The following is a 21,322-nucleotide window of genomic DNA, read 5'->3' as shown; positions in this document are numbered from 1 at the left end:
AAGTCTTAGAGTCATACTCCAAGACTGTAAGACGAGTGACATATCTTAAAGAAAGGTTTATAACACTTGTCAAATGTAAGAGTAAAAGTGTCCTACTCTTGTACATTTGAAATTGGTAAGTTGTGATGTTTTGGATAAAACAAAGACCAACTTAGGCCAATTGTGTAAAGTTTTTGTCTTGATAAATAATCTGCACTATCTCTTGAATATTTGACAAGTGAGTATTATATGTCAAGAGGACAGTGGGAGTCTTAGAGATCTTGGAAAAGCTTCAAGATCTAATCTAGAATAAAAAACCTGTAGTTCATCACTAGCACACGACGTGAGGTTTATAACCTATCGTGTTGACATATCTCTATTTCTGTGCCCATTCCAGTTAAAGTTGGCTATGCATATGAGTTCTGAGAGTTCTCAATTGGTTGCATAACAACTTGGAAGCAATGGCAGGCCCTTGTGCTGCCAGGTGGCAAGAAAGTAAGACTGAGTTCAGTCCATATGGTTTGGATAAGAACACTTACACCATAAAATCTAAGAGTCATAAGGTTTCTCTCCGATTCATGAAAATGATGGTGAGGAAACACTTCCACCAAGTAGATTTTAAGTAAGATGGCAATTGTGATCTTTGCATTCTCAAAGTCGTTAGTGGAGCGTGTGTGGTTAACCGACACACTAACCTGGACTTATGAGAAATGGCAAAAGTCTAAACAATCGAGACTATGATTACAGAATCCCTTTTCATAGCTCTAAAATTGTTTAGACACACATGTGAGCTATATAAGATAAGGTGTATGATTTTGATAAAGTCTTATCAAAGCAATCTCGTATCAGAAATATGAACTTTGGTAAGAAAGTCAATGCAATATTGATTTCTAGAAGTTCAGCTGATTTCTGAGTACATGTCAAAGCTAGTGGGAGCATAAGTGTTATGCTAATAATTCTCATGTTAGTGGGAGCATGATAATTATGATTAGTATTGCAAGACAGCAATGTTAATTATAGAAAACAAAAGTTTCAATTCGTGAAGTACCAGGGGTTAACAAGTTGTTTTGCTATAATTAAGGGAGAGGAAATTATACTTCATTTCAATTCTAAAAGCTTAGATTGAGGTTTTAATCATATTTAGTCAAAGATATATATGAATTTTGTGTTGGAATGGCTCAACATAAGGAAATTCTATATATGGGTCCATTATTTGCGTTCTAAAATTCGATTATGATTACGACATCCCTTTTCATAATCTGAATTATGAGAACTTGACAAATAGAAATAGAAATATTATAGCAGAAAGACTGGTCTAGTATCATGTCTTTATGTGAGACATCATGAATCGTGTCCCATATGCTTCGGATATCGGATCGATTGCATGTGCTATAATATTATTCATCCTTTCTAAATTTTCCAAATGCTCAGGGCATTAAGAGGGGAAAAGTCTAGAATTGGATATGACTAAAATGATTAAGCAATTGTCGAGGACAATCTAAGGTTTACCAAAGATTGGTTGCTCAGGGACAGTTGGAAGTATAGTGTAAATTTTTGGAAAGGACCATTTTGACATATTCTGAAAAGAGGCAACTCTTGTTCAGAAGTGATAGTCAAAATGGGAATATGGAAATGTTTCCACAGGTGGAAATTATTCAATTTGTGTAAGATTAGAAAAACTTAATGCAAGAAGGATATTTCCATGGAGTTGATCTCCATTGGAATACTCTGTAATGTCTGTTGACAAGTCTTTGTGACTTTGTGCATAATCATTACAAGAGGATCAATGCATATAAGTTTATAATCTAACAGATTTTGGTAAATGGCAGGATTTGGAATTCTTGCATTTGCGATAGGGAATTGGGATTGTGAAATGAGAATCATTGGAATTATGTTCAATCGATCTATTTCACAGAGTAAAGATCATAGACAAACTTAGTGTGTATACTTGATGTATAGCATAACTAATGTTTAGCCAAACATAGTGTGCATACTTGGTGTATGGCATGACTAGTGTTTAGAAAACATAGTGTACATGCTTGGAGCATGGGACAACTATTGTTTTAATTCAAGTATAAAGTTGATAGTTTGAAACAGTATGCAATGAATAATGTGTAATCAATATGGTGATAAATAAAAGATGTTTTATTTATATTCATAAGTTCTGAGACCATATTGGATTCGATTATTCTTGTGTTTCACTTTGCATGTTTTGACTTCCAGAATAACTAGGTCGTTCCTCCTGAATGACTAAGTTATTCAAACCATCCACAGTCGGTCATATGTTGGAAGTAGATATGAATCAAGACTGTCATGGGTTGGCTTGTAGAGGTCTAAGATGTTGGACAAAGTGGTGCTACAACACTCATGAGTGCTCATAAGTTCTGAGTATTGGATTCAACCCGCGCTCATTTGAATCACTTCATGGATTTTATCACGAGTGATCATGAGACGATAATATCTTATATTCTTCAAACCTAGAGATATGAGTTGTTACTATGAGTTGGTTGTACATTGATTGCACGAAAACGCATTGGTAACTCGATGTTATAAAACGTGCCGTTGTGTATGATTCAACAAGTAGTAGAACAAGCCATATGAGTCGAAGTTTATCCATTCCTTTTACCTTCGGGATAAAAGCGATATCTGTGGGCCCCTCGATGATTTAATGATAACACATGTGAGTGCTTGGCCAAGCCAGGACTGATTTGATTTGTTCAATCAGTCAGTCATCATGAATCGGAAATCGGGAAACAACAAATGGACAGAGAGAATGATTTATAATCCAGGTCTCAGTCTATATGATATCTAGAATGGAGGAATATATGATCCCTTATCTTATGGACAAGTCATTGACGAGATCAGAGTTTAGTTACAACGTCAGAGTTCAACAGCGGCTTAAAGAGCTACGATTGCCAGTCGGTTCTTGAAGTCATACTCAATAATAGTTTTAGACTTATCCAAGTGGGAGACTGTTGGATTAGTGTCTAAGTGCATAACTATATTTGGTATGTACTTGACCCGATTGGCATGGTCCATTTGGGTTGCATGGCATCATGCATTTGGATAGACTAAAATGAGAGAAATAACACTTAAGGTTTGGTAATATATTATAAGCTCTAATATATTAATAAGATTATTTAATTAGTATTGATCAAGAATTAATTTGGAATAAATTAAGTGATCAAAAGGAGACTAATTAAATATATGGGTTGATTGTGTAAATCATCCATACTTGTATAGTGGGCTAATGCTCCATGGATTATCAAGTTGGGCTAAAACCCATAGGATGCTCCATGGTGTTTTTGTACCCATGGATCATGGAAATGAAAGGCCATGACAATTAGGGTTTACATGGTGTAACCCTAATTGTGACACACTATATAATCATCTTATTCTTGTCAAAAATCGGCCACCATGAGAGAACTATGTGTGTATGGTGAGGGCTAGCCGATTTCATGAAGTGTTCATTTCTCTCTAAGTTATTCCAAGTGCATTTGATGTTGTGTGAACCATTTGAGGTGTCACACTTGGGGCACTCGGCTCTTGAGCATCAAGGAATCAAGCTACATAAAAAGGTATGTCTTCTAACCTGTTTTTATTACCCAAGTATCAAAGATTATATGCTAGATAGGGTAATACCTTGGAATATTCATATTTGCATGTATAATAGAGAAAACATAGATCCAAGGTATTTAGGGTTGCATGTACACTTAGGAGTGTTAGAATGCTCAAAACCCAACAACAAATGGGTCCAACCTAACATAAATAATTATGTGCCCAACCTAACAAAACATGCAAGAGTCACAAAAGACAATTAGCATAATCTAATGGGCCGATATTAGTTCCTTCGACCCATGAGTACAGTGAGAAGACTCACCTTAATCTGATGTCAGAAAAACGAATCACACACTTGAGCTGCCTAAACTGAAACTCCCCGCACTGAATAACATATCATAAACCCTAATTAGAACTAGGTAACAACCCGACACACGAGTCTTGGTTCCGATTGACCTACATGGGTAAAAGACCATTTTACCCTTCTATAGTTAGGACCCACCCATCAAGACCTAACATCCAAAAAAAGACCAAAAATTGGACTTCTAGGGTTACGCCATGCGTACCCGTCCTCTACGCACCTCATAGAGTTTGCTGATGGAAAACGAGGCCAAATCAAGCTATGCGCTACGTAGTTAAGATCACGCCCTGCGTAATCTAGCTGTTTGCCAACTTTCTTATTAAGACCTTAATATCTTAAGACCAAACGTCCAAATCTCATATATGAACCTCATGAATGTGTTAAATGATAAAGTCACAACCTTTATGCATTTGCATAGCTACAAGGAGTACAAACCCAAACCCTAAGTCTTAATCATGATCCAAAAGCTCAATAGATCAAGCATGGATTAGTGGGAGTGACCAAGATCCCATTTTTATGGTTTACAAAGCTCAGAATGGTGAGAGACACTCTTCATGAGGCCCGGAGTTGTTCAAAATCCCTAGATCCAAGATTAAGGGACAAAAACTCATACAAAAGTACCACAAGATAGATCTAACAAAAGGATCAACAAGGTTTAGACTTTATACCTTCTTGAAGATGTTGAAGAATAGTAGAGTCTGGATCTACAACCTATGGACTCCTAGCACACCTTCCAAGTTCTCATTCTTCACTAAAAACACACCAAAAATCACACAAAGGCCTAAAACTCTCACAAATGGGGTTAGGGTTTCAAGAGGACCAATGGAGAGGGTGGAAACTGATGGTAAGAAGGGCCTCAAAGAGATTAAGGTCCTTAAATAGGGTCCAAGACCCAAAAATTAGGGTTTGCACCCTACACGGTTATGTCCTGCGTAACCTGAGTAAGCCCTGTGTACTGCATTAAGACCTATGTCCAAGTTAGGGTTTGGACCATATTTAAGCATCATTATGGAGCTTGAGGCTGCCCCCTTATCAGCCTCCTTACACTAGAAGATATCCAATGAAACCCTATCCCTCTTTTGGGAGTTCTTGAGTCTTATTGTGATGTTTTTGGGTGGTTCTTGGTGGTGAAAGAAGTTCTTTGAAGAAGGAGTAGTGCATTCAAGCCCTTGGATCCAGATTTCGCACCTTCTTGTGCATCTTTAGAAGGTATCAAGTTCATACCTTGGGGTTCTTTGTTCTAGATCTCATTATGTCCCAAAACCTGGTCTTATGGAGTGTAGACTACTCCATACCATTTGAGTTGTCCTTCTAAACATTTTGGAGTGCATGAAGTCATAAAAACCAAATCTTAAGGGTTAAAGTAACCCATGCTTGAGTGTTGGCCTTTTTATGAAGTTTTGGACCTATGGTTTAGTGTTGGGTCCCATTAAGACATGAAAGTGAGTAAAGTTGCCAACTTTATGGATTAAGACCATTATTAGATGTAGATCTGAGGTTTGGACGTTAAGGTCTTAAGGGATTAAGACATTTGAATAGGAATTGCGGCTTTGACCAGTACGCTGGGCGTACTGGTTCTGAAGCCCGTTTATGGTTAACATGGGTACACAGAGCATACTACATGTTGTGGGTCTAAGATGCTTTTTGGGCCATTTTAAGGGTTTGGGCTTCGATTGAGTGAATTTAGCCTTTAGGGGTAAAATGGTCTTTTACCCTAAGAGTCAGGATTATGGATTTGGGCCCTCAGTTATGGTTTATGACCTAATTATTAATTAGGGCATTATTTGATCATATTTAGTGCGGGGATTTTCCGGATCAGCAGTCTGAGCATCTATTTGATTGTCCGCAGATTGAGGTGAGTCTCATCGCAGTGTTTGGTGGGTCGAAGGCACCAATTCCGACCCACGGATTATTGTTATTTGTATGCTAGTTGTTTGTGTGAAAATTGCATGTGTTGTATGTATTTTGGGTGGGGCCCGATGCCAGTCGAGACCTGATGAATGTGTTGGGCGGGGCTCGTTGCATGTTACTAACATACCTGTATCGGGCGGGGCTCAATGCTGGGCCAGGCCCGATGGATGGCGGGCATGGCCCATTGTATGTATAGTGTGGGGTATTTTGAGAAACTCACTTAGTTTTGTGCTTACGGTTTTCAGTTTATGTTTCAGGTACTTCCGGTTCGAATGGGAAGGGCTCGGGATGATCGCATTGCACACACCACGATTTTTCGCTTATTCGACTCTGATGTATTTTTGGTTAATTATTGATATACTATGATCTTTTTATGGTTTTGATAAACATGTTTGGTTGATGGTTTATTTAATATAATTTTTTTTGGTTATATATTGATATACTCGAAAACCTCGATCACCAACTCCCCGTACCACGGGTGCACCTTTGTCCTGCTCTCACTCTCCCCATAGTGGCTAATCATTCATCACGCTGACCCGCTTATACACTGCACCCACTCATGAAACTTCCACCAACCCTACAACACTCGTGTATGCTAGCCATACATAACACTGGATCCTATAGACAGTCGAATACTCGATCCTACCCTAAGCCCACAACCAGACAAGGAACAGGAAATAAGGCCAAACCAAATATTCTCAGGCTATAGAATCTTAGTTATGTACAACTATGATGCATACTAAGCAACTACAATAATGATGTCAATTTCATATAAGGAAGAACCCTAGGCTATCAGGCATCATATAATCAGGCAATTCTATCATGCAATTCCTGAAGATCCCTAGTCTATCACTAGCATGCTGTTATAACATATCACAATATCGAAGAACAATGTGGTAATTTGGGGTCAACTTATTGGCTCTGGCTGATCGTACACATCACATCCTCTTTTGGTTATTTTGAAAGTGACTTTTAAAGTTATTTTTAAAACCATTACTTTTAAAATCATTTTTAAAACCCTTCTTCCTTAGTTTGAGACTGGATTCACACGAGTGTTCCTTTAATTCACTTAAAACAAGGCTCTGATACCAACTTGTAACATCCCAAAATTTTTAGCAAATTTAATCTTTTCAAAACAACTCATTTATTAACAAAGTGTTTACAAAAACATTGATTCCTAAAACATGATCTAAAATCAGAGTCTCCCAAGATAAAATATGTTGTAAAACCAAGGATGTGTATGGTCACGCCTTCGCCTTGCCATCATCTGAAGAAGCTGAAACCATAACAAAACTGTAAGCACAAACCTTAGTGAGTTTCCTCCAAAATACCAACACACATACAGATAACATATACAAATAACAACATGTGTATAGAGCCTACAACCTGTCTAGACCGCCTCACCGACCTTCAGCCTGTCTGGACCGCTCACAAAACCTTCAACATGTCTGGACCGCCTCACCGGGCCTTCAGCCTGTCTGGACCGTTCTCCGGGCCTTCGGCCTGACTGGTACGCCCCACTGGCCTACAGTCTATCCAGGCCGCCCTGGGTTTGTAGGCCTTCAGCACTAAACATGACCGCCTCATCCCAACCATACACACAAACCATGTCGATATATACATAACATATAAGCATACATATAACATACCGATATAAATATCACCAGGTTTGTTGACTGGAAGCACAAAGCAGTACAATCTCAACCCAAGTACACTACATCAACACATGCGACCGGTAAACATATAACCAGAAAAGATAACAGGCAGATCTAACAGATCACTAAGCATAACATCATCCTATCTACCGGGATACAAATCTAATAGATCACTAAGCATAGCATCATCCTATATACCAGGATACAGATCTAACATATCATCACAGTACTCAATCATATGATAAACCTGGAGAACAATCCAAAGGGCTGGCATTGGTGCCTTCGACCCGTAAGTACAGTGAGGAAAACTCACCTCGACAGCTGAACCCACAAATAATCTCTGACTGCAGATCCCCTAGAAACCCCATGCTATCAAACAAACAACACCCAATTAACAATTGAGTTTCAAACCAAATCCATTAATCCATAAACGGTCCAACTAATCAGGCCCAAGGATGTCGTAGCTTTAAGAGATAAGGGCTGAGGCAATCGGAAAGGCTTTTTTTAGGAAGGAGGCCCCCTCCCTCTTATGTTGTAAAAGGAAAGTTAATAACCTAAGCCCATTAGGCCCACTAAGGCCCAACAAGGCAAGCCCAATAAATAAATACAACTTATGAAAGTCCTCAGCCCAACCAATTAAGCCCAAAACTCAACCAAAGCCCAAAATCAAAGCCCTAAAGTCCAATGGTCCAAAAAGCCCAATTCCCATCTGATCAGACGTATGCACGACGTACATGGATTGTACGTACGACATACGTCGCTGGTCCAAAAATGGGCATCATAGTCGGAACGTGCGGTGTTCCCCAGTGGTACGCACGACGTTCCCGACGGCCACCCAAAAAGTCATTCCAATGACTTAATCCTTTAACCCAAACGTCTAACACCTCAGAATAGCTAAATATAAGTGACTTAATCCATAAAGTCGAAGGCTTTAAGCCTTTTCATGGATTAATGAAGCCCAATACCAAAGATGAACTCCAAAGGTAAAAATCACCCCAAAATGTCTTAAAAACTTCTTAATACCTTAAGACCTCCATCCAAACTTCTAGATCTGATTCAAAGGGACTTCTTAAGTCATAAAGTTCCTGACTTTATGACCTAGCATGGCTTAATGGGACCTAAATCAAAACCCTAAGTCCCAAGCTTCACCAAAAGACTACCAAATCATGCATGGAAGGTTTATATTCATCAAGATCCAAACTTTATGACTCCATAACCCCAACAAGGACCAAATTTAAAGGTCCAAGGTTCTGGAGTAACTTCTACTCACAAGAACCACCTCAAAGGGACCAAAACCACAACAAAATACCACTTAGCTAGATCTACATGAAAGAGTTGTCAAGGTTGAGACTTTATACCTCTAGAAGATAGATCTAGGTGCACAAGGCCTGGATCCAAAAGCTCTAAATCAAATAATGACTCTTCAAGAAGTTCCTTCTTCATCCTTAAGCACTAAAATACACATAAATCAATTTGAAGCTCAAGAATCACTCAAATGGAGGCTAGGGTTTCGTTCTTAGGGTTAGAGAGGATGGAGGCTGAAGGAAATGAGGGTTGGATGTGAGTTAAGGTCTTTAAATAGGGTCCAAGACCCTAAATTAGGGTTTTCATCTGGCCTACGAACGCCCTACGTTCTCAACGAACGCTCAGCGTTCCCCAAAAGTGTCCGCGTCCATTTCGCCCATGAACGCCCCACGTTCCCTCCTGTTACGCCCCACGTACCCCGTTTGGTCCAAAACCCTTCTAACTTCAAATGATCATAACTTTTGCATCCCTTATCCGTTTTCGACATTCTTTTTATCCACAGAAAGGTAATGAGAAACCCTACACTCCTATCAACTTACTTTTTCCTGAAAACCAATCAAACTCAAATCCAAAATTCATAAAAGGCCCGAACCAACGCCTTTACCGATACCCTTGGGCTCCAAAGCACAAACCAAATCCTTTCATCACATAACCAACATTACCCGCATCCAAATGGGTCTAAACCTTTCTTCCCAAAGGCCCCAAGCCTTATGATAACTGATGATCGGGCCACGACCCCAAATAATGAAGCAATTCGAAACCAAGTTTTACATATAATGTGGCATAGTTTATGGGATGATTGTCTGATTACTTGTTATTATTTCCGTTTTTCTTTTGAGATTTGTAAATATAGATTAATATCTTGGAAAATATAAAATCATGAGATACTAATATAAGTTGACTTTCTATTTGTTAGATTAAACAAGATTGATAAGTACAATTATAATTATAAAATAGAGTCGCACACACAAGCATTCATGCCAGTCCTATAAACACTCGACCGTGGTTAAAAACGCAACCGGAAAAGGGTTGCCTAGTCCAATCTTTTTAACTGGAAAGTAAACGCATTATAACTACAGGCTTTGCCCGCGTAGGCCTAAAAACCAACACTTTTGTGAGGTTTTTCTATAATAGCATCATAGTTTTATTGGTATGTTTTTTATTGCATTTGAGCTTTATTCCTTTATAATATATCAACCTACTTTTTTTTTTTTGAACAGTGGAATCACATTAACACGAAACTAATGAGATGCTAGAAAAGTTACAACATACAACAAGGGAAACAGGAGAATTACACCAGTCAAACCAATTTAAAGAACTAAACCTCCCTCTATATTTCAACCAATTGAAAGAGATTAACTGAATATCATCGGCTGTCTTCATTGGACTGCTCCTGAAACTTTTGAAAACTAAAGCATTTCTAGTCTTCCATATGCTCCATAAAACCGAATATATGAGGGCCCATAGCAATCTCTTCCTTTTCTTATTCAACACCAATGTCTTTACTAAAAACAATAACCCTTTTGGAGATGACCCTTCTTTCAAAGTCATGCTAATGTAAGTGTAGGAAGGAACTTAATTGAATACTCTTAAAAGGAATAGGATAAAATGTCTTTGGTCCTTTTCCCTTTTCATAATTTATAGCCTAAAAGAAATTTTGTTTTTATAAACCAAGTCATGAAGATAATGAGGATCATTCAAGAAACGTGTCCCAAGACACAATTTGAATGTTTTTGTACGCAAGAATATATACATCTCTATTTAATATGTTATCAAATTTATCATTTTAATACCATTGCATAATATGTAGATAAGTAAAATATAAAATAATTTCAGTACAATAATGATGAGTTTAATGATATATTAAAGCTTAATAACTTTTTTATTATTTTACCAGTCAATATAACATTTTTTACCCATTTAATATACTAAATAACCATTTTTATCATTTAAATTAAGTTATTTAATATTAAAAATTAATATTTAGTACAGTGTAAATTTTATCTAAAATAATAAAACAGCGGCTATATTTAGAAAAAAAAATGATTAATATGCAATTATCCCAAAATCTCAAATCAACACGGAGAAGTAATGGGTTTGGGAGGATTTCCGAACCTCAGGCTCGGACTCAGGTCCGGACAAATACTTTTCGGTTTTCTACTGTCTACTTAGCTGCAAACACAGAGGAGCTGTTTACAAGTATCTTGTAGTGCGATTTGCAGATCGATTTCAAGAACAAGAATTCAGGCGTTGAGAATTAGGTTTGGGTTTTCAACCGAGTAAGGAAATCATGTCAGATTACGAGGATTCGAAGGATGAATCTCTGATTGAGAAGATACACGATCACAAGAATTCATCATCATCTTCTTCTTCTTCAGATTCCGAGGATGATAGTAAGCTTGCATCTATCAAATCGAACGTGTTCCGTCTCTTCGGAAGAGAAAAGCCTGTTCATAAGGTCTTCGGCGGTGGAAAACGTATGTTATTCTCGTGATCACTTCGTTTTCGTTTATTTGTCTAATAATATTCTTGATTTCGAATTTTCTTTTTTGAGTTTTTGATTAGTATGACGAGTAAATGCTTAAATCAGTTTCGTTAAACCCTAACTTTTAGTTACTTTCGTAAAGTTATTCAAGTCGTGCTTTCAGATTTATGTGTTCATAATCTAATCATGTAGTTTATGGCGTGAGAACCTTTTGATTTGTTATGGACCTTTACTTCATGTATAAAACTTGTAGGATACAATTAAGAATTCGAATTGAACTTTTGACATTTTTTGTTTTCATGTTCCAACTATCTTTTAACTTCCTCCATTAGATTACGAACAAATGAAATCAAAACCATCTTTACTGAAGTTCATTATGTCTTATCCATCTCTAGATCTAGATGCAGCTGGATACAAATTCACTTCCTTCTTGTCCTAAGATAAATTTAGAGTCTAGTTTTTTTGATATTAAAATCAAGGATCATTTCTGTTTCTTGTTAAGATATATTACCTTTTGCTTCATGATGGTTGTTAGTCTTTCCTTTTATATCTTTTGTAGTAGAGTAGTTACCAAAATTCATAAATTCTGACTTCATCTTGTTTCTTGCATATGAAGCTGCTGATGTGTTCTTATGGAGGGACAAGAAGTTATCTGGTGGAGTTCTAGGTGTTGCAACTGCTATTTGGTTACTTTTTGAAGTATTGGAGTACAATTTTCTGCCTTTGATTTGTCACGCATTGATCCTTTCACTCTCAGTATTGTTTTTGTGGTCTAATGCCTCAACCTTCATTAAAAAGTGAGTTATCTACTCATCTCATGTCAAATTATTGTATTTGCAATTATAATTCCACCCTTTTGATATTCATTTATATCCATGTCTATTTTCAGATCTCATCCACAGATTCCAAAAATTTCCATTCCAGAAGAACCCCTTATGCAAATTGTAGCTATGTTGAGGATTGAGATAAATAAACGTTTTGCAACAATACAAGATATTTCATCAGGAAGAGATCTCAAGAAGTTTTTATTGGTATACACAAATGTTTCCTTTTAAATTAATACAAAAAGAACGACTTAATACAGAAAGTCAGGGAAATGATGATTTTCATGTTATTGTTGATCAGGTTATTGCTGGCTTATGGATAGTATCAAGCATAGGCAGCTGTTGCAACTTCTTAACTCTGGTCTACACATGTAAGCTTCTTACTACAACTATTCATAATTTGAATTCGTTTGATAAATTGTTTTTTATTTTAATTTTTTATTGAACTTTAAAATTGTAATTACAGTATTCGTTTTGGGGTTCACTGTGCCTGTGGTATACGAGAAATATGAAGATAAAATAGATCCGTTTGGTGAGAAAGCATGGATTGAGATCAAGAAACAATACGCAGTATTTGATGAAAAAGTGATAAGTAAGATCCCAAAGTCATTGAAAAACCAGAAGAAAGAATAGGTTTATGGTATAGCTACACTTTGACTGATTTGTTAAATTGTTAGATGTTTGTGTTTTTTTATATTGTTTTTAAAAGTACAATTTCTGGGTTTATATTTACATATATATATGTATTTTATGTCACCAAAATTACCATATGTTTTATGGTGTTAGTATTATCTAGTTGGTTCTTTTTGTAAAATTGATCTTGAAGTTGAATTAAAGAAATTACTCTGTTTGATTTGTAATATACATGAAATCCGATGTATGTTTTTGTCCAAAGAACCTCTGATATAACAAGTTGTATTGCGTTTAACATGTGACTGATATCATTAAGACAAAAAATTACATTACTTTTGTTCCACTCAAAAATGCAAAAAGACGTAAATGCCCTCGTCTCATCATAAAAAATAGCAAATCTTGTCTAACAAATAACAAATAAGACACGTTTTAAAAGAGTGAAGGAAACTAATCCCATTAAAACTCCACAGTCAAGCGTGTTTATGCCATGAAATGAGAAGAGTAAGAAAGAAACTGTACTTATTTATGATACAGTTATAAGGAAAAACGATATATCTGTTTACAACAGTGTTACATTTTGTGATTTCGTGTAACGAACACAAGAAAAATAAATAATAATACATCCTACAACAACACGGGTTCCCTTCAAAGAGGGTCTTGTGTACAGTATATATACAGTTTAATTAATTGTTAACCTTCTTTTATGTATTTAAGAAGGGTTCAAGTAATTAGGTTAGTTTGTTTAAACTAAAGTATGAGGTGATGAAACAAACTTACAGGAAGTAAGTCAAATGCTGCGTACTTTGTTTCCTTGAACCTCCCTCCCCATATTGATCATTCCATTGCTTCAGCTCGCTCATTATTGACCCCTCGGCTGCAAAACTAGCCGCCACCTGTACAAAAAGAAAATGAAAATTCAGTACATTTATCGTAAATTTGCTAACAATAAATAAATAAATAAAATCGGTATATGTATCATCGAACCTGGGTTTTTGCTTCCCTGAAGTCTTTCATGTTGAGTGGCCTAATAGTAATTACCCTTTTTGGGCTTTCTGAGCTGTCACCACTCTCAGCTTTCTTTTTTTTCTCCTTCAAATTTACAAAAACGCCATTAGCAGTCGAAGCAAAAAGAAAAAAAGAAAAAAGAAAAAAACAAGATATTTTGATGAGCAACAATACTTACAAGATCCTTTTGTCTCTCTTGCTGAATCAACTCTCGAACTGGTCGATAAGCCGCAGTTGTACACAAGTTCTGTATTTTTAGAAAAAAAAAAAAAAACAATTGGAACCAATTGAATCTTAAAATATGTCATTCCAATGTGGACTGGGCTCCTTGTGTGAATTGGGTTTTTATGTCAGCTTATGTACCTGATTTATATCTTACATGGTGTTTTTGAGACAGAGACAGTATATGTTCTTTCGATAAAAGGGTTGATGAGAATAACAGATGGAGGTAAGAGAAAATTACCTTGAGATCACTTCCTGTAAATCCTTCAGTCATATTGGCAATCTCTCTGAAGTCCAATCCTTCTACGACCTGTTCTTTCGATAAAAGGGTTTTAAAGATAGTTTCTCTCTGTTCCACAGATGGTAGACCAACCATGATCCTATTTCACCAAATAACACATCAATTTCCGGAAAACATAACACATAACGTACTTTCAAAAATTTGTCAATTTAGCCACTTTACTATTGTCTATAGTGGTTAAATATTGTACATTTTTTACAAGAAAATGAGAAAAAAAATACAAGAAACATGACATACATTTAATTAAGCTACTAGCTACTAGCTCATGAACTATTATTATAACTATATAATAATAGTACACCTACTAAATCAATAAAAAAAAATAACAGTTCAATGGTTTAACCGAGCCTCGTAATTGTGTAGTGATTAACACTATACTTTTTTTTAGGTTCTAAAAAACTAATTTCCCCGGGTTTAAAAAAAAGGACAAAAGATTTTAGCTGCTTTAAATAGTCTAAAAACCAAAAAATTATGAAAGTAGAAGTGGCTTACCTTCTTTCGAAACGCCTAATAATTGCTTCATCAAGATCAAAAGGCCGATTAGTAGCAGCAAGAACAAGAATCCTCTCACCCGATTTCGACAACAACCCATCCCAATGAGTCATAAACTCATTCTTAATCTTCCTCATAGCTTCATGTTCTCCACCTTTTGACCTTTGACCCAACATACTATCCACCTCATCAACAAATATAATCGTCGGCGACACCTTAGCTGCAAGCGTAAACAAAGCTCTCACATTTTTCTCATCTTCTCCGAACCACTTTGAAGTAATCGTAGACATCGACACATTTATAAAACTCGCGCCTGCCTCGCTGGCAATGGCCTTCGCTAGCATGGTTTTTCCGGTTCCCGGAGGTCCAAATAGGAGGATTCCCCGGCAAGGTTTTAGAAGGCCGCCGATGAATAAGTCCGGGCGGCGGAGTGGGAGCATTACGAGTTCTTGGAGGGATTCCTTGATTTCACTTAGGGCGCCGATGTCGGCGAATGTTACGCCGATTTCATTCGCGGGAATCACCTCGGGTCTTATTCGCTTCTCGAATTCGTTGTCCGGAGGTACTTCCTGAAATATACTCGATAAGTTAACATAGTTAACATTAAAAATTCTAAATTCTACTCTAGGTTTTTTTTTTTTTTTTCATTTAATTTGCTAAATGTCTTTGAGAATGTTCGACATACCGGAGCTTTTACTGGTGGTGGAGCAGTGGCGGCAGCAGCAGCATCAGCATTCGTAGGAGCCGCCGTTTCTGCTGCGGCAGGAGCAGCTGCGGGTGCGGGTTTTGTTTCTGATGTTGTGCCGGTTGCATCCTATAATCAATATATAATAAAATCAAATTCACCATTTTTAACCATCATAAAGTTTCACAAATCAATATATAATAAAATCAAATTCACCATTTTTAACCATCATAAAGTTTCACAAATAGAGCCTTTACCTGTGGTGGGCCCGTCTTCACAGATCGACCTTCGTTGAATAGACTCAAACCACGCGACAAACTGCTCAATTTTCAACACAATAAGTCAGCAATATAGACATTAGAAAATAACATTGAGAAAATTACAAAACCATTATATTCTTTAGCTGTTTTGCGGTTTAACCACAATACTTCATTTGGAAAATGTTTTAATTTTTTATGGTTTGATTGGAAAAGATAAAGTGTAAGTAACTAAACCACAAAATTTCCCAAAATACAATGGTTTTTCTTAATTTTCCCCAATAACATTTGTCTAAATATTCAAACAATATAAAAATTGATCTAACCTCTCAGCAGAAATAACTAATTTTCCGTTTCGGTAATGAGGATTATTAGTATTCATTAAATGATGAGAGATCGCCGATACCACAATTTCTTCAATATATTTGCTAATAACAATCGTGTCTGCCACACAAATAGCACCAAGATCATCGCATTCAAGATCATTAGCTGCAAGCACTTCACTAATATGATTTCGGTTATCTTGAAACTGAATCATCTTCATGTCTTCTTGCAATTGGTTTCTCCAGTTGACTAGATGGTTTTCTTCTTCTGGTGGTTTGATATCGATGGTGTAGGGGAACACGGCAGTGATACGCTCGTCTACTACACTGAAGTCTTGATCGTGGTCAACGACTTGTGATCCGATGATTAGTATTGGTCCTGATATTTTTTTTAACATTTTTTGGAAGAGGATGTATACTCTTTGAGATTTTCCTAGGAATTTTTCAATGTCTCGAAGGTATAACACGATTGGACTGTTGTTTGATGTGAAAGTGAGAACCTGCATTTCAGTGTTGTTTGGATAAAGTGTTGTATAGATATAAATGATGTTTAAAATGTATTTGAGAAAATGATGCTACACTTGGGAAATGTTAGGAATGACCATGGAAATGGAATAAAAGGTAATGTAACGAGTCATTACATTCCATGATTATGTTTGGTCGGCCTCAAGGAATGGAATGAATTTTCATATGAAATTTTTGTATAGTATTTGTGAATAGCTTACCGTATTAAGTCATCTCCCCAATAAGTCCATTAAATAAAAAAATAAATAAAAAAATAAAGCATGTAGCAAAGGAAATGAAAGGAGGCATGATACCTTGTATAGGGTTTGCAAAAATAACTTCTCATCGAAAGACCAGCTGCTTGTGCGCCTAAGTGGAGCTGAGAATTGAAGAAGACAATATCATCGGTTACCAGAAGTGAAAAAGAAATTTATACGTTTCAAGAATTTTTAGGCCCCATGTGTTCTACAGGACAAGACAATACAAAACATGACATGATGACCTTATACTACGTTTGACATGCATTGGACCGGGACTGATATTGTGTAAATGGGACAAAATTACAATATTTTGCCCTACCCAAAAAGGTGGGACAACAATTACTCTCGATCTGTCGTTTGTGCAAAAGACGTGAATTCCTATTTTGGGTGGGACAAAAAATTGCAATTTTTGTCCTATTGACATCACTGATGTCCATTGTCCAGTCCAATGCATGACAAACTCAATACAACCTTTTCTATTCTGTCTCCTGCAACTTTCAAAATGCCATTTTGTTTTTATAAGACAAATTTAAAAACTAACTGAATTCAATTTTTGAACAACAATAGCACAAAACCTTTGTTACATTTTGAACTATTTAGTACCTGGATTAACTGGAGCATTGTTTGAAGCAAACTGATCCATATTAGCTGCAGTGGACGCATTTCTTCTAAGGTTTGGTGGATTCTGGAGAGGTTCAGCCCCTCTGCAATTACAAAAAAAAAAAAAAAAAAAAAAAAAAAAAAAGTCACCGAATTCCAGGAAGGTCAATATTTCAGTCAACAGCCAATAATATAATAATTCATACCTTGATCCTAAATCTGCGACACTGCTTTGTCTACGTAAACCCCCTGCAGAACGACGATCCAACATTAAACGAATAAGATAATTTCACAAATCCATTTTACGAATTTTATGATTATTTTAATGCTCAAAAGGTGGATGTTCAGTGAAACCACCCATTTTGGTCAATTTTATGATTATCCCAAACAAAAATTGCTATATTACTACTGACTTTAAAAAAAATAAACTATACATTAATATTTCTAATAGAAGAAAATTGAATTACTGGAATTATGGATGATAATTTTTAAAGATTCACTGATAAATACTAATATGTACAAAATATTACTCGGTGATAATCAACAATATATAAGAATAACCTTCTTGGTAATTTTATCTATTAATTTTTTATATACTAAAAGATTTGTAAGCATATCCAAACACTATCTTCTGGAGGCTCTTATGGTATACAACTGATTAAGATTATTTCATTTTGTCGAACATGGAGATAGTATGCTTAACAAACGAATTTAAATACCTTTTCTTTCTGGTTTGGGTTGAATCACAGATAGTCCTTCAAATAAGCCAGACATTCGTGCCAAAGTGGTTTCTGATATAGACCTTTTCAAGGACTACAAAATGCATTTGGTTCATCAATAAACAGAAGAAATATATAAGAAGATTACACATAAATGAATGAGTGGTTATGAAGTTGTCATAATGCTTACGTTTGGTTTAGAAGAAGGTCCGTATTTGCTTTGAAGCTAAATGAAAACAATGACCGAGATTAGTAAGTATAAATTATAATTATAATTTATTGAAATACTAATACAAACCTTTAGTGAGAAATCCGTAACATCCAGCAATAGCAGTTTGGCTTCAAAATAATGAGCCAAAGCTTTGGCAAGCATTTGTTGATAAAGTTCTTCAAAGCCACAAAAAGCAAGTAAATTTGGGAAGCGTTTAAGATCAATGTTAAAGGCTATTTTTGATGATGGTGATGTAGGGGGCATTTACGTCTTTGCTCTACACCATCTTTTTGGATGGTGGGACAAAAATGACAATTTTTGTCATATTGACATATGTCTCAGACAAGTATAACTGGTTCTGTTTTGTTCTGTTTTTTCCTGTGTAACAAATGGGCCTAAAAAAACTAACCAGCAGGCCCAGATAACAATATAGTTCGACTTGCGGGAGCAAGGTTCCTTGTGTGCTTAGAAAAATCGATGTTCTTTAAATAAAAACAGGCAGCACTTGTAAGTAAGACCCTTGTTTGCTCACTGTTGAAAAGGTTAACAAAATAATGGTGTGTTATAAACCAAATAAGGAGGTAAATTCAAAATTAATTTAAAAAGCAAAACATAATTTCATTATCTACTTGATGAAAGAATAATGTAGTGCTTCTTGTTAAAAAGTCTACCAAAATTCTCCACTAAATCATACAAGGATCAGTTTTGTCCAATTTTATTGAAGATCGATTAGAAAACTTTTTAGAAAAAAAACTGAATCAAACCAAAATCATTCAACAAAACTAGAATCGCAGAGGGATTGTGATTACCTGAGATAATATGGAAATTCATAGAAAGTGACTTTGCTTTCTTTTCCATCCATGATCAAACCAAGCATCTCACGCTCCATTATTTGTGGCGTCAGAGCATTTGTTGATGAATCATTACCGGCGGTCAAACGGTTGACCGTTCTCCCGACACCAAGCCCAACTCCGATTCCTATTCCGACACTCAACGCCGACACAAACGCACGTCCTCCTTGATCCATATTTTCTCGATTTCAAATCAAACCCAATTCGTCAAACTAAGAGACAATGATACGCAATTAATTAGCTTTACATACATCGAAGCAGATGAAATTGAGGAAAATTTAAGAAGAAAGAGAACAATTAACTTACAATCGGTTTCTTCAGATATCTCTTAAATGATCCCAATTCCCAAATGCCAAAATTTCTGAAAAAGTTCAGTGATATTGATCAATTTTTCTTGCTAGATTCAAATTAAATCAGAGATCGGTTTCTCTGTCCCTGTATATATGCATGTGTACAATAAAATTTCTGAATTCAACGACATAGAAAATTTTCAATGCTATAAATTCTAGAGACTCTATTTCTGTAATATACGTTTCTCTATCTGTAACTATATTAGAGGTGTATGTATTTGATATATGGATTTTCCTCTACACAATTATTGGTTAATACGTACAAAATGTCGAACACACATACACACAACGCAAATCATCTTTAGTAACCAAAAAGTTTCGAAGAAAATGAGAGGATTTCCTGAAAGAACGGCGAAGAAAGAGATGGTTACCGGCGGCGATTGGCAGATTGAAACGGCGGCGGTGGTTATAAATAAGGAGGGAATGAAGTTGTTTTACGAATATTTCGAATGTGATGGTATTTACTTTATTAGAAATTAATGATTTTTTCGCGCGAAGGGGAAATAGATGTTTTATATTTTTGTTTTATTTATCGTTTTGGAAATTTCCTTTATACCTTTTGTTGCATTTTGAAGTTAAATGCCAATAAATAGTTTCCAACAATAACATAGATTCATTGAACTTTTTTCGTTAATGAACTAGTTTATAACACGTGCTAAATACGGTTATAAAATTAATTAAAATTTCATATTAAAAACTCAAAATTATTAATCAATTATTTTAAATAAATTATTAATTAAGATATATATTTTTTTAGTTATGTAAAATTATAATCGTTGATTTAAATAAATATATGACCTTATAATCTGTATTAATTTTATTTTAATTTTCAATGTAATGTTATTAATTTAATGTAATTAGAGTGAGTAATTTAAAATTTGAAATTTGAAATGAAGAATCAATAGGTTAACAAATGACATGACATTAATTAGAAGACCTAATAAGATGACACATGACAAAAAAACATATTCTTTTATTACAATACTAGGTGTATGACTCATGTATTACATGAGTTCATTTAAAAGTAAAATAAATATGAAAATTCTAAACATTTGAAAAAGTTTGAATTTATAAGAAAAATTAGAAAAATATTGAATTATTAAAATTAAAATTATTTTTTATCTTTTAAATTTAAATAAATAATTTAGATAAATAAACAAAGGAAACTAACGAAAATTTAATTTAGAAATGTTGAAATTAGAAGGAACGTCAATTATTAAAATTGATATGGATTTATTATCACGGGCAGATCTTTCATAGGGCTAGGGGGCTGTGCCCCCCCCCCCCCCCAAATAAAATATTGAAGCTCCACCACTGTTTATTATTACATTTATTGTAATTATTACATTTAAATATTATGTGAAATTTAATAAAATGGAAAAAACCACGAAATGTCATGTGGAAAAAATTTAATTGAAAATAACCACAAAAGGACATGTGGCCAAATCAATGAGAATGTGACATGTGACAAAAAGATTTTCATTTATTTGAGTAGATGATTGTTCAATCTAGAGAACAATAACCAACTAATAAAGATACCAAATAAAGATAAGTTTCTTACATTTCCAAACAAATCCCAAAGAGGCCAAAACCTTATATATTTTCACTTTTGCATAGATCAATCCATTCATATAACACTCGTCAAATAAAAACAAAGTAAATTCAAAAAATTTCACTTTAATTTTACAAAACAACTTAGTATATATTTATATTATTTATTAGTATACAGGTAGTTATCAATTAAATCATATACCACAAAACTATATGAAGATCTGAATCGAACTTTACCATCATTCTAACAATTCTTCTATGTCACAACTACTAGCTTTAT

General features: G+C 35.3%; 2 protein-coding genes across 2 annotated transcripts; one reads left to right on the top strand and one right to left on the bottom strand.

The window, feature by feature from the left end:
* The first annotated feature begins 10,937 nt into the window (after nucleotides 1-10,937).
* On the top strand, nucleotides 10,938-12,940 carry LOC145119167 (reticulon-like protein B4). The gene is made up of 5 exons (XM_079054789.1): nucleotides 10,938-11,246; nucleotides 11,871-12,051; nucleotides 12,144-12,285; nucleotides 12,380-12,449; nucleotides 12,545-12,940. Exons 1-5 carry the CDS (start codon nucleotides 11,060-11,062, stop codon nucleotides 12,709-12,711), a joined length of 747 nt encoding a protein of 248 aa, XP_078910915.1. The 5' UTR covers nucleotides 10,938-11,059; the 3' UTR covers nucleotides 12,712-12,940.
* Nucleotides 12,941-13,213: 273 nt separating this feature from the next.
* LOC145119166 (uncharacterized) lies at nucleotides 13,214-19,820 on the bottom strand. The gene is made up of 17 exons (XM_079054788.1): nucleotides 19,448-19,820; nucleotides 19,100-19,353; nucleotides 18,700-18,821; nucleotides 18,378-18,466; nucleotides 18,270-18,305; nucleotides 18,080-18,173; nucleotides 17,567-17,609; nucleotides 17,364-17,464; nucleotides 16,815-16,879; nucleotides 16,000-16,496; nucleotides 15,674-15,734; nucleotides 15,417-15,545; nucleotides 14,732-15,300; nucleotides 14,180-14,318; nucleotides 13,895-13,963; nucleotides 13,696-13,800; nucleotides 13,214-13,604 (listed from the first exon to the last, which is right to left on the bottom strand). Exons 2-17 carry the CDS (start codon nucleotides 19,315-19,317, stop codon nucleotides 13,485-13,487), a joined length of 2,457 nt encoding a protein of 818 aa, XP_078910914.1. The 5' UTR covers nucleotides 19,318-19,353; nucleotides 19,448-19,820; the 3' UTR covers nucleotides 13,214-13,484.
* Nucleotides 19,821-21,322: the final 1,502 nt, after the last annotated feature.

This window comes from Lactuca virosa, chromosome 6 (genome assembly GCF_052849685.1).
Source record: "Lactuca virosa cultivar CGN04683 chromosome 6, Lactuca_virosa_CGN04683_v6, whole genome shotgun sequence".
NCBI lineage: Eukaryota > Viridiplantae > Streptophyta > Magnoliopsida > Asterales > Asteraceae > Lactuca > Lactuca virosa.
Note: the sequence above shows the minus strand (reverse complement) of the source record. Positions and strands in the feature narration are given on the sequence as shown.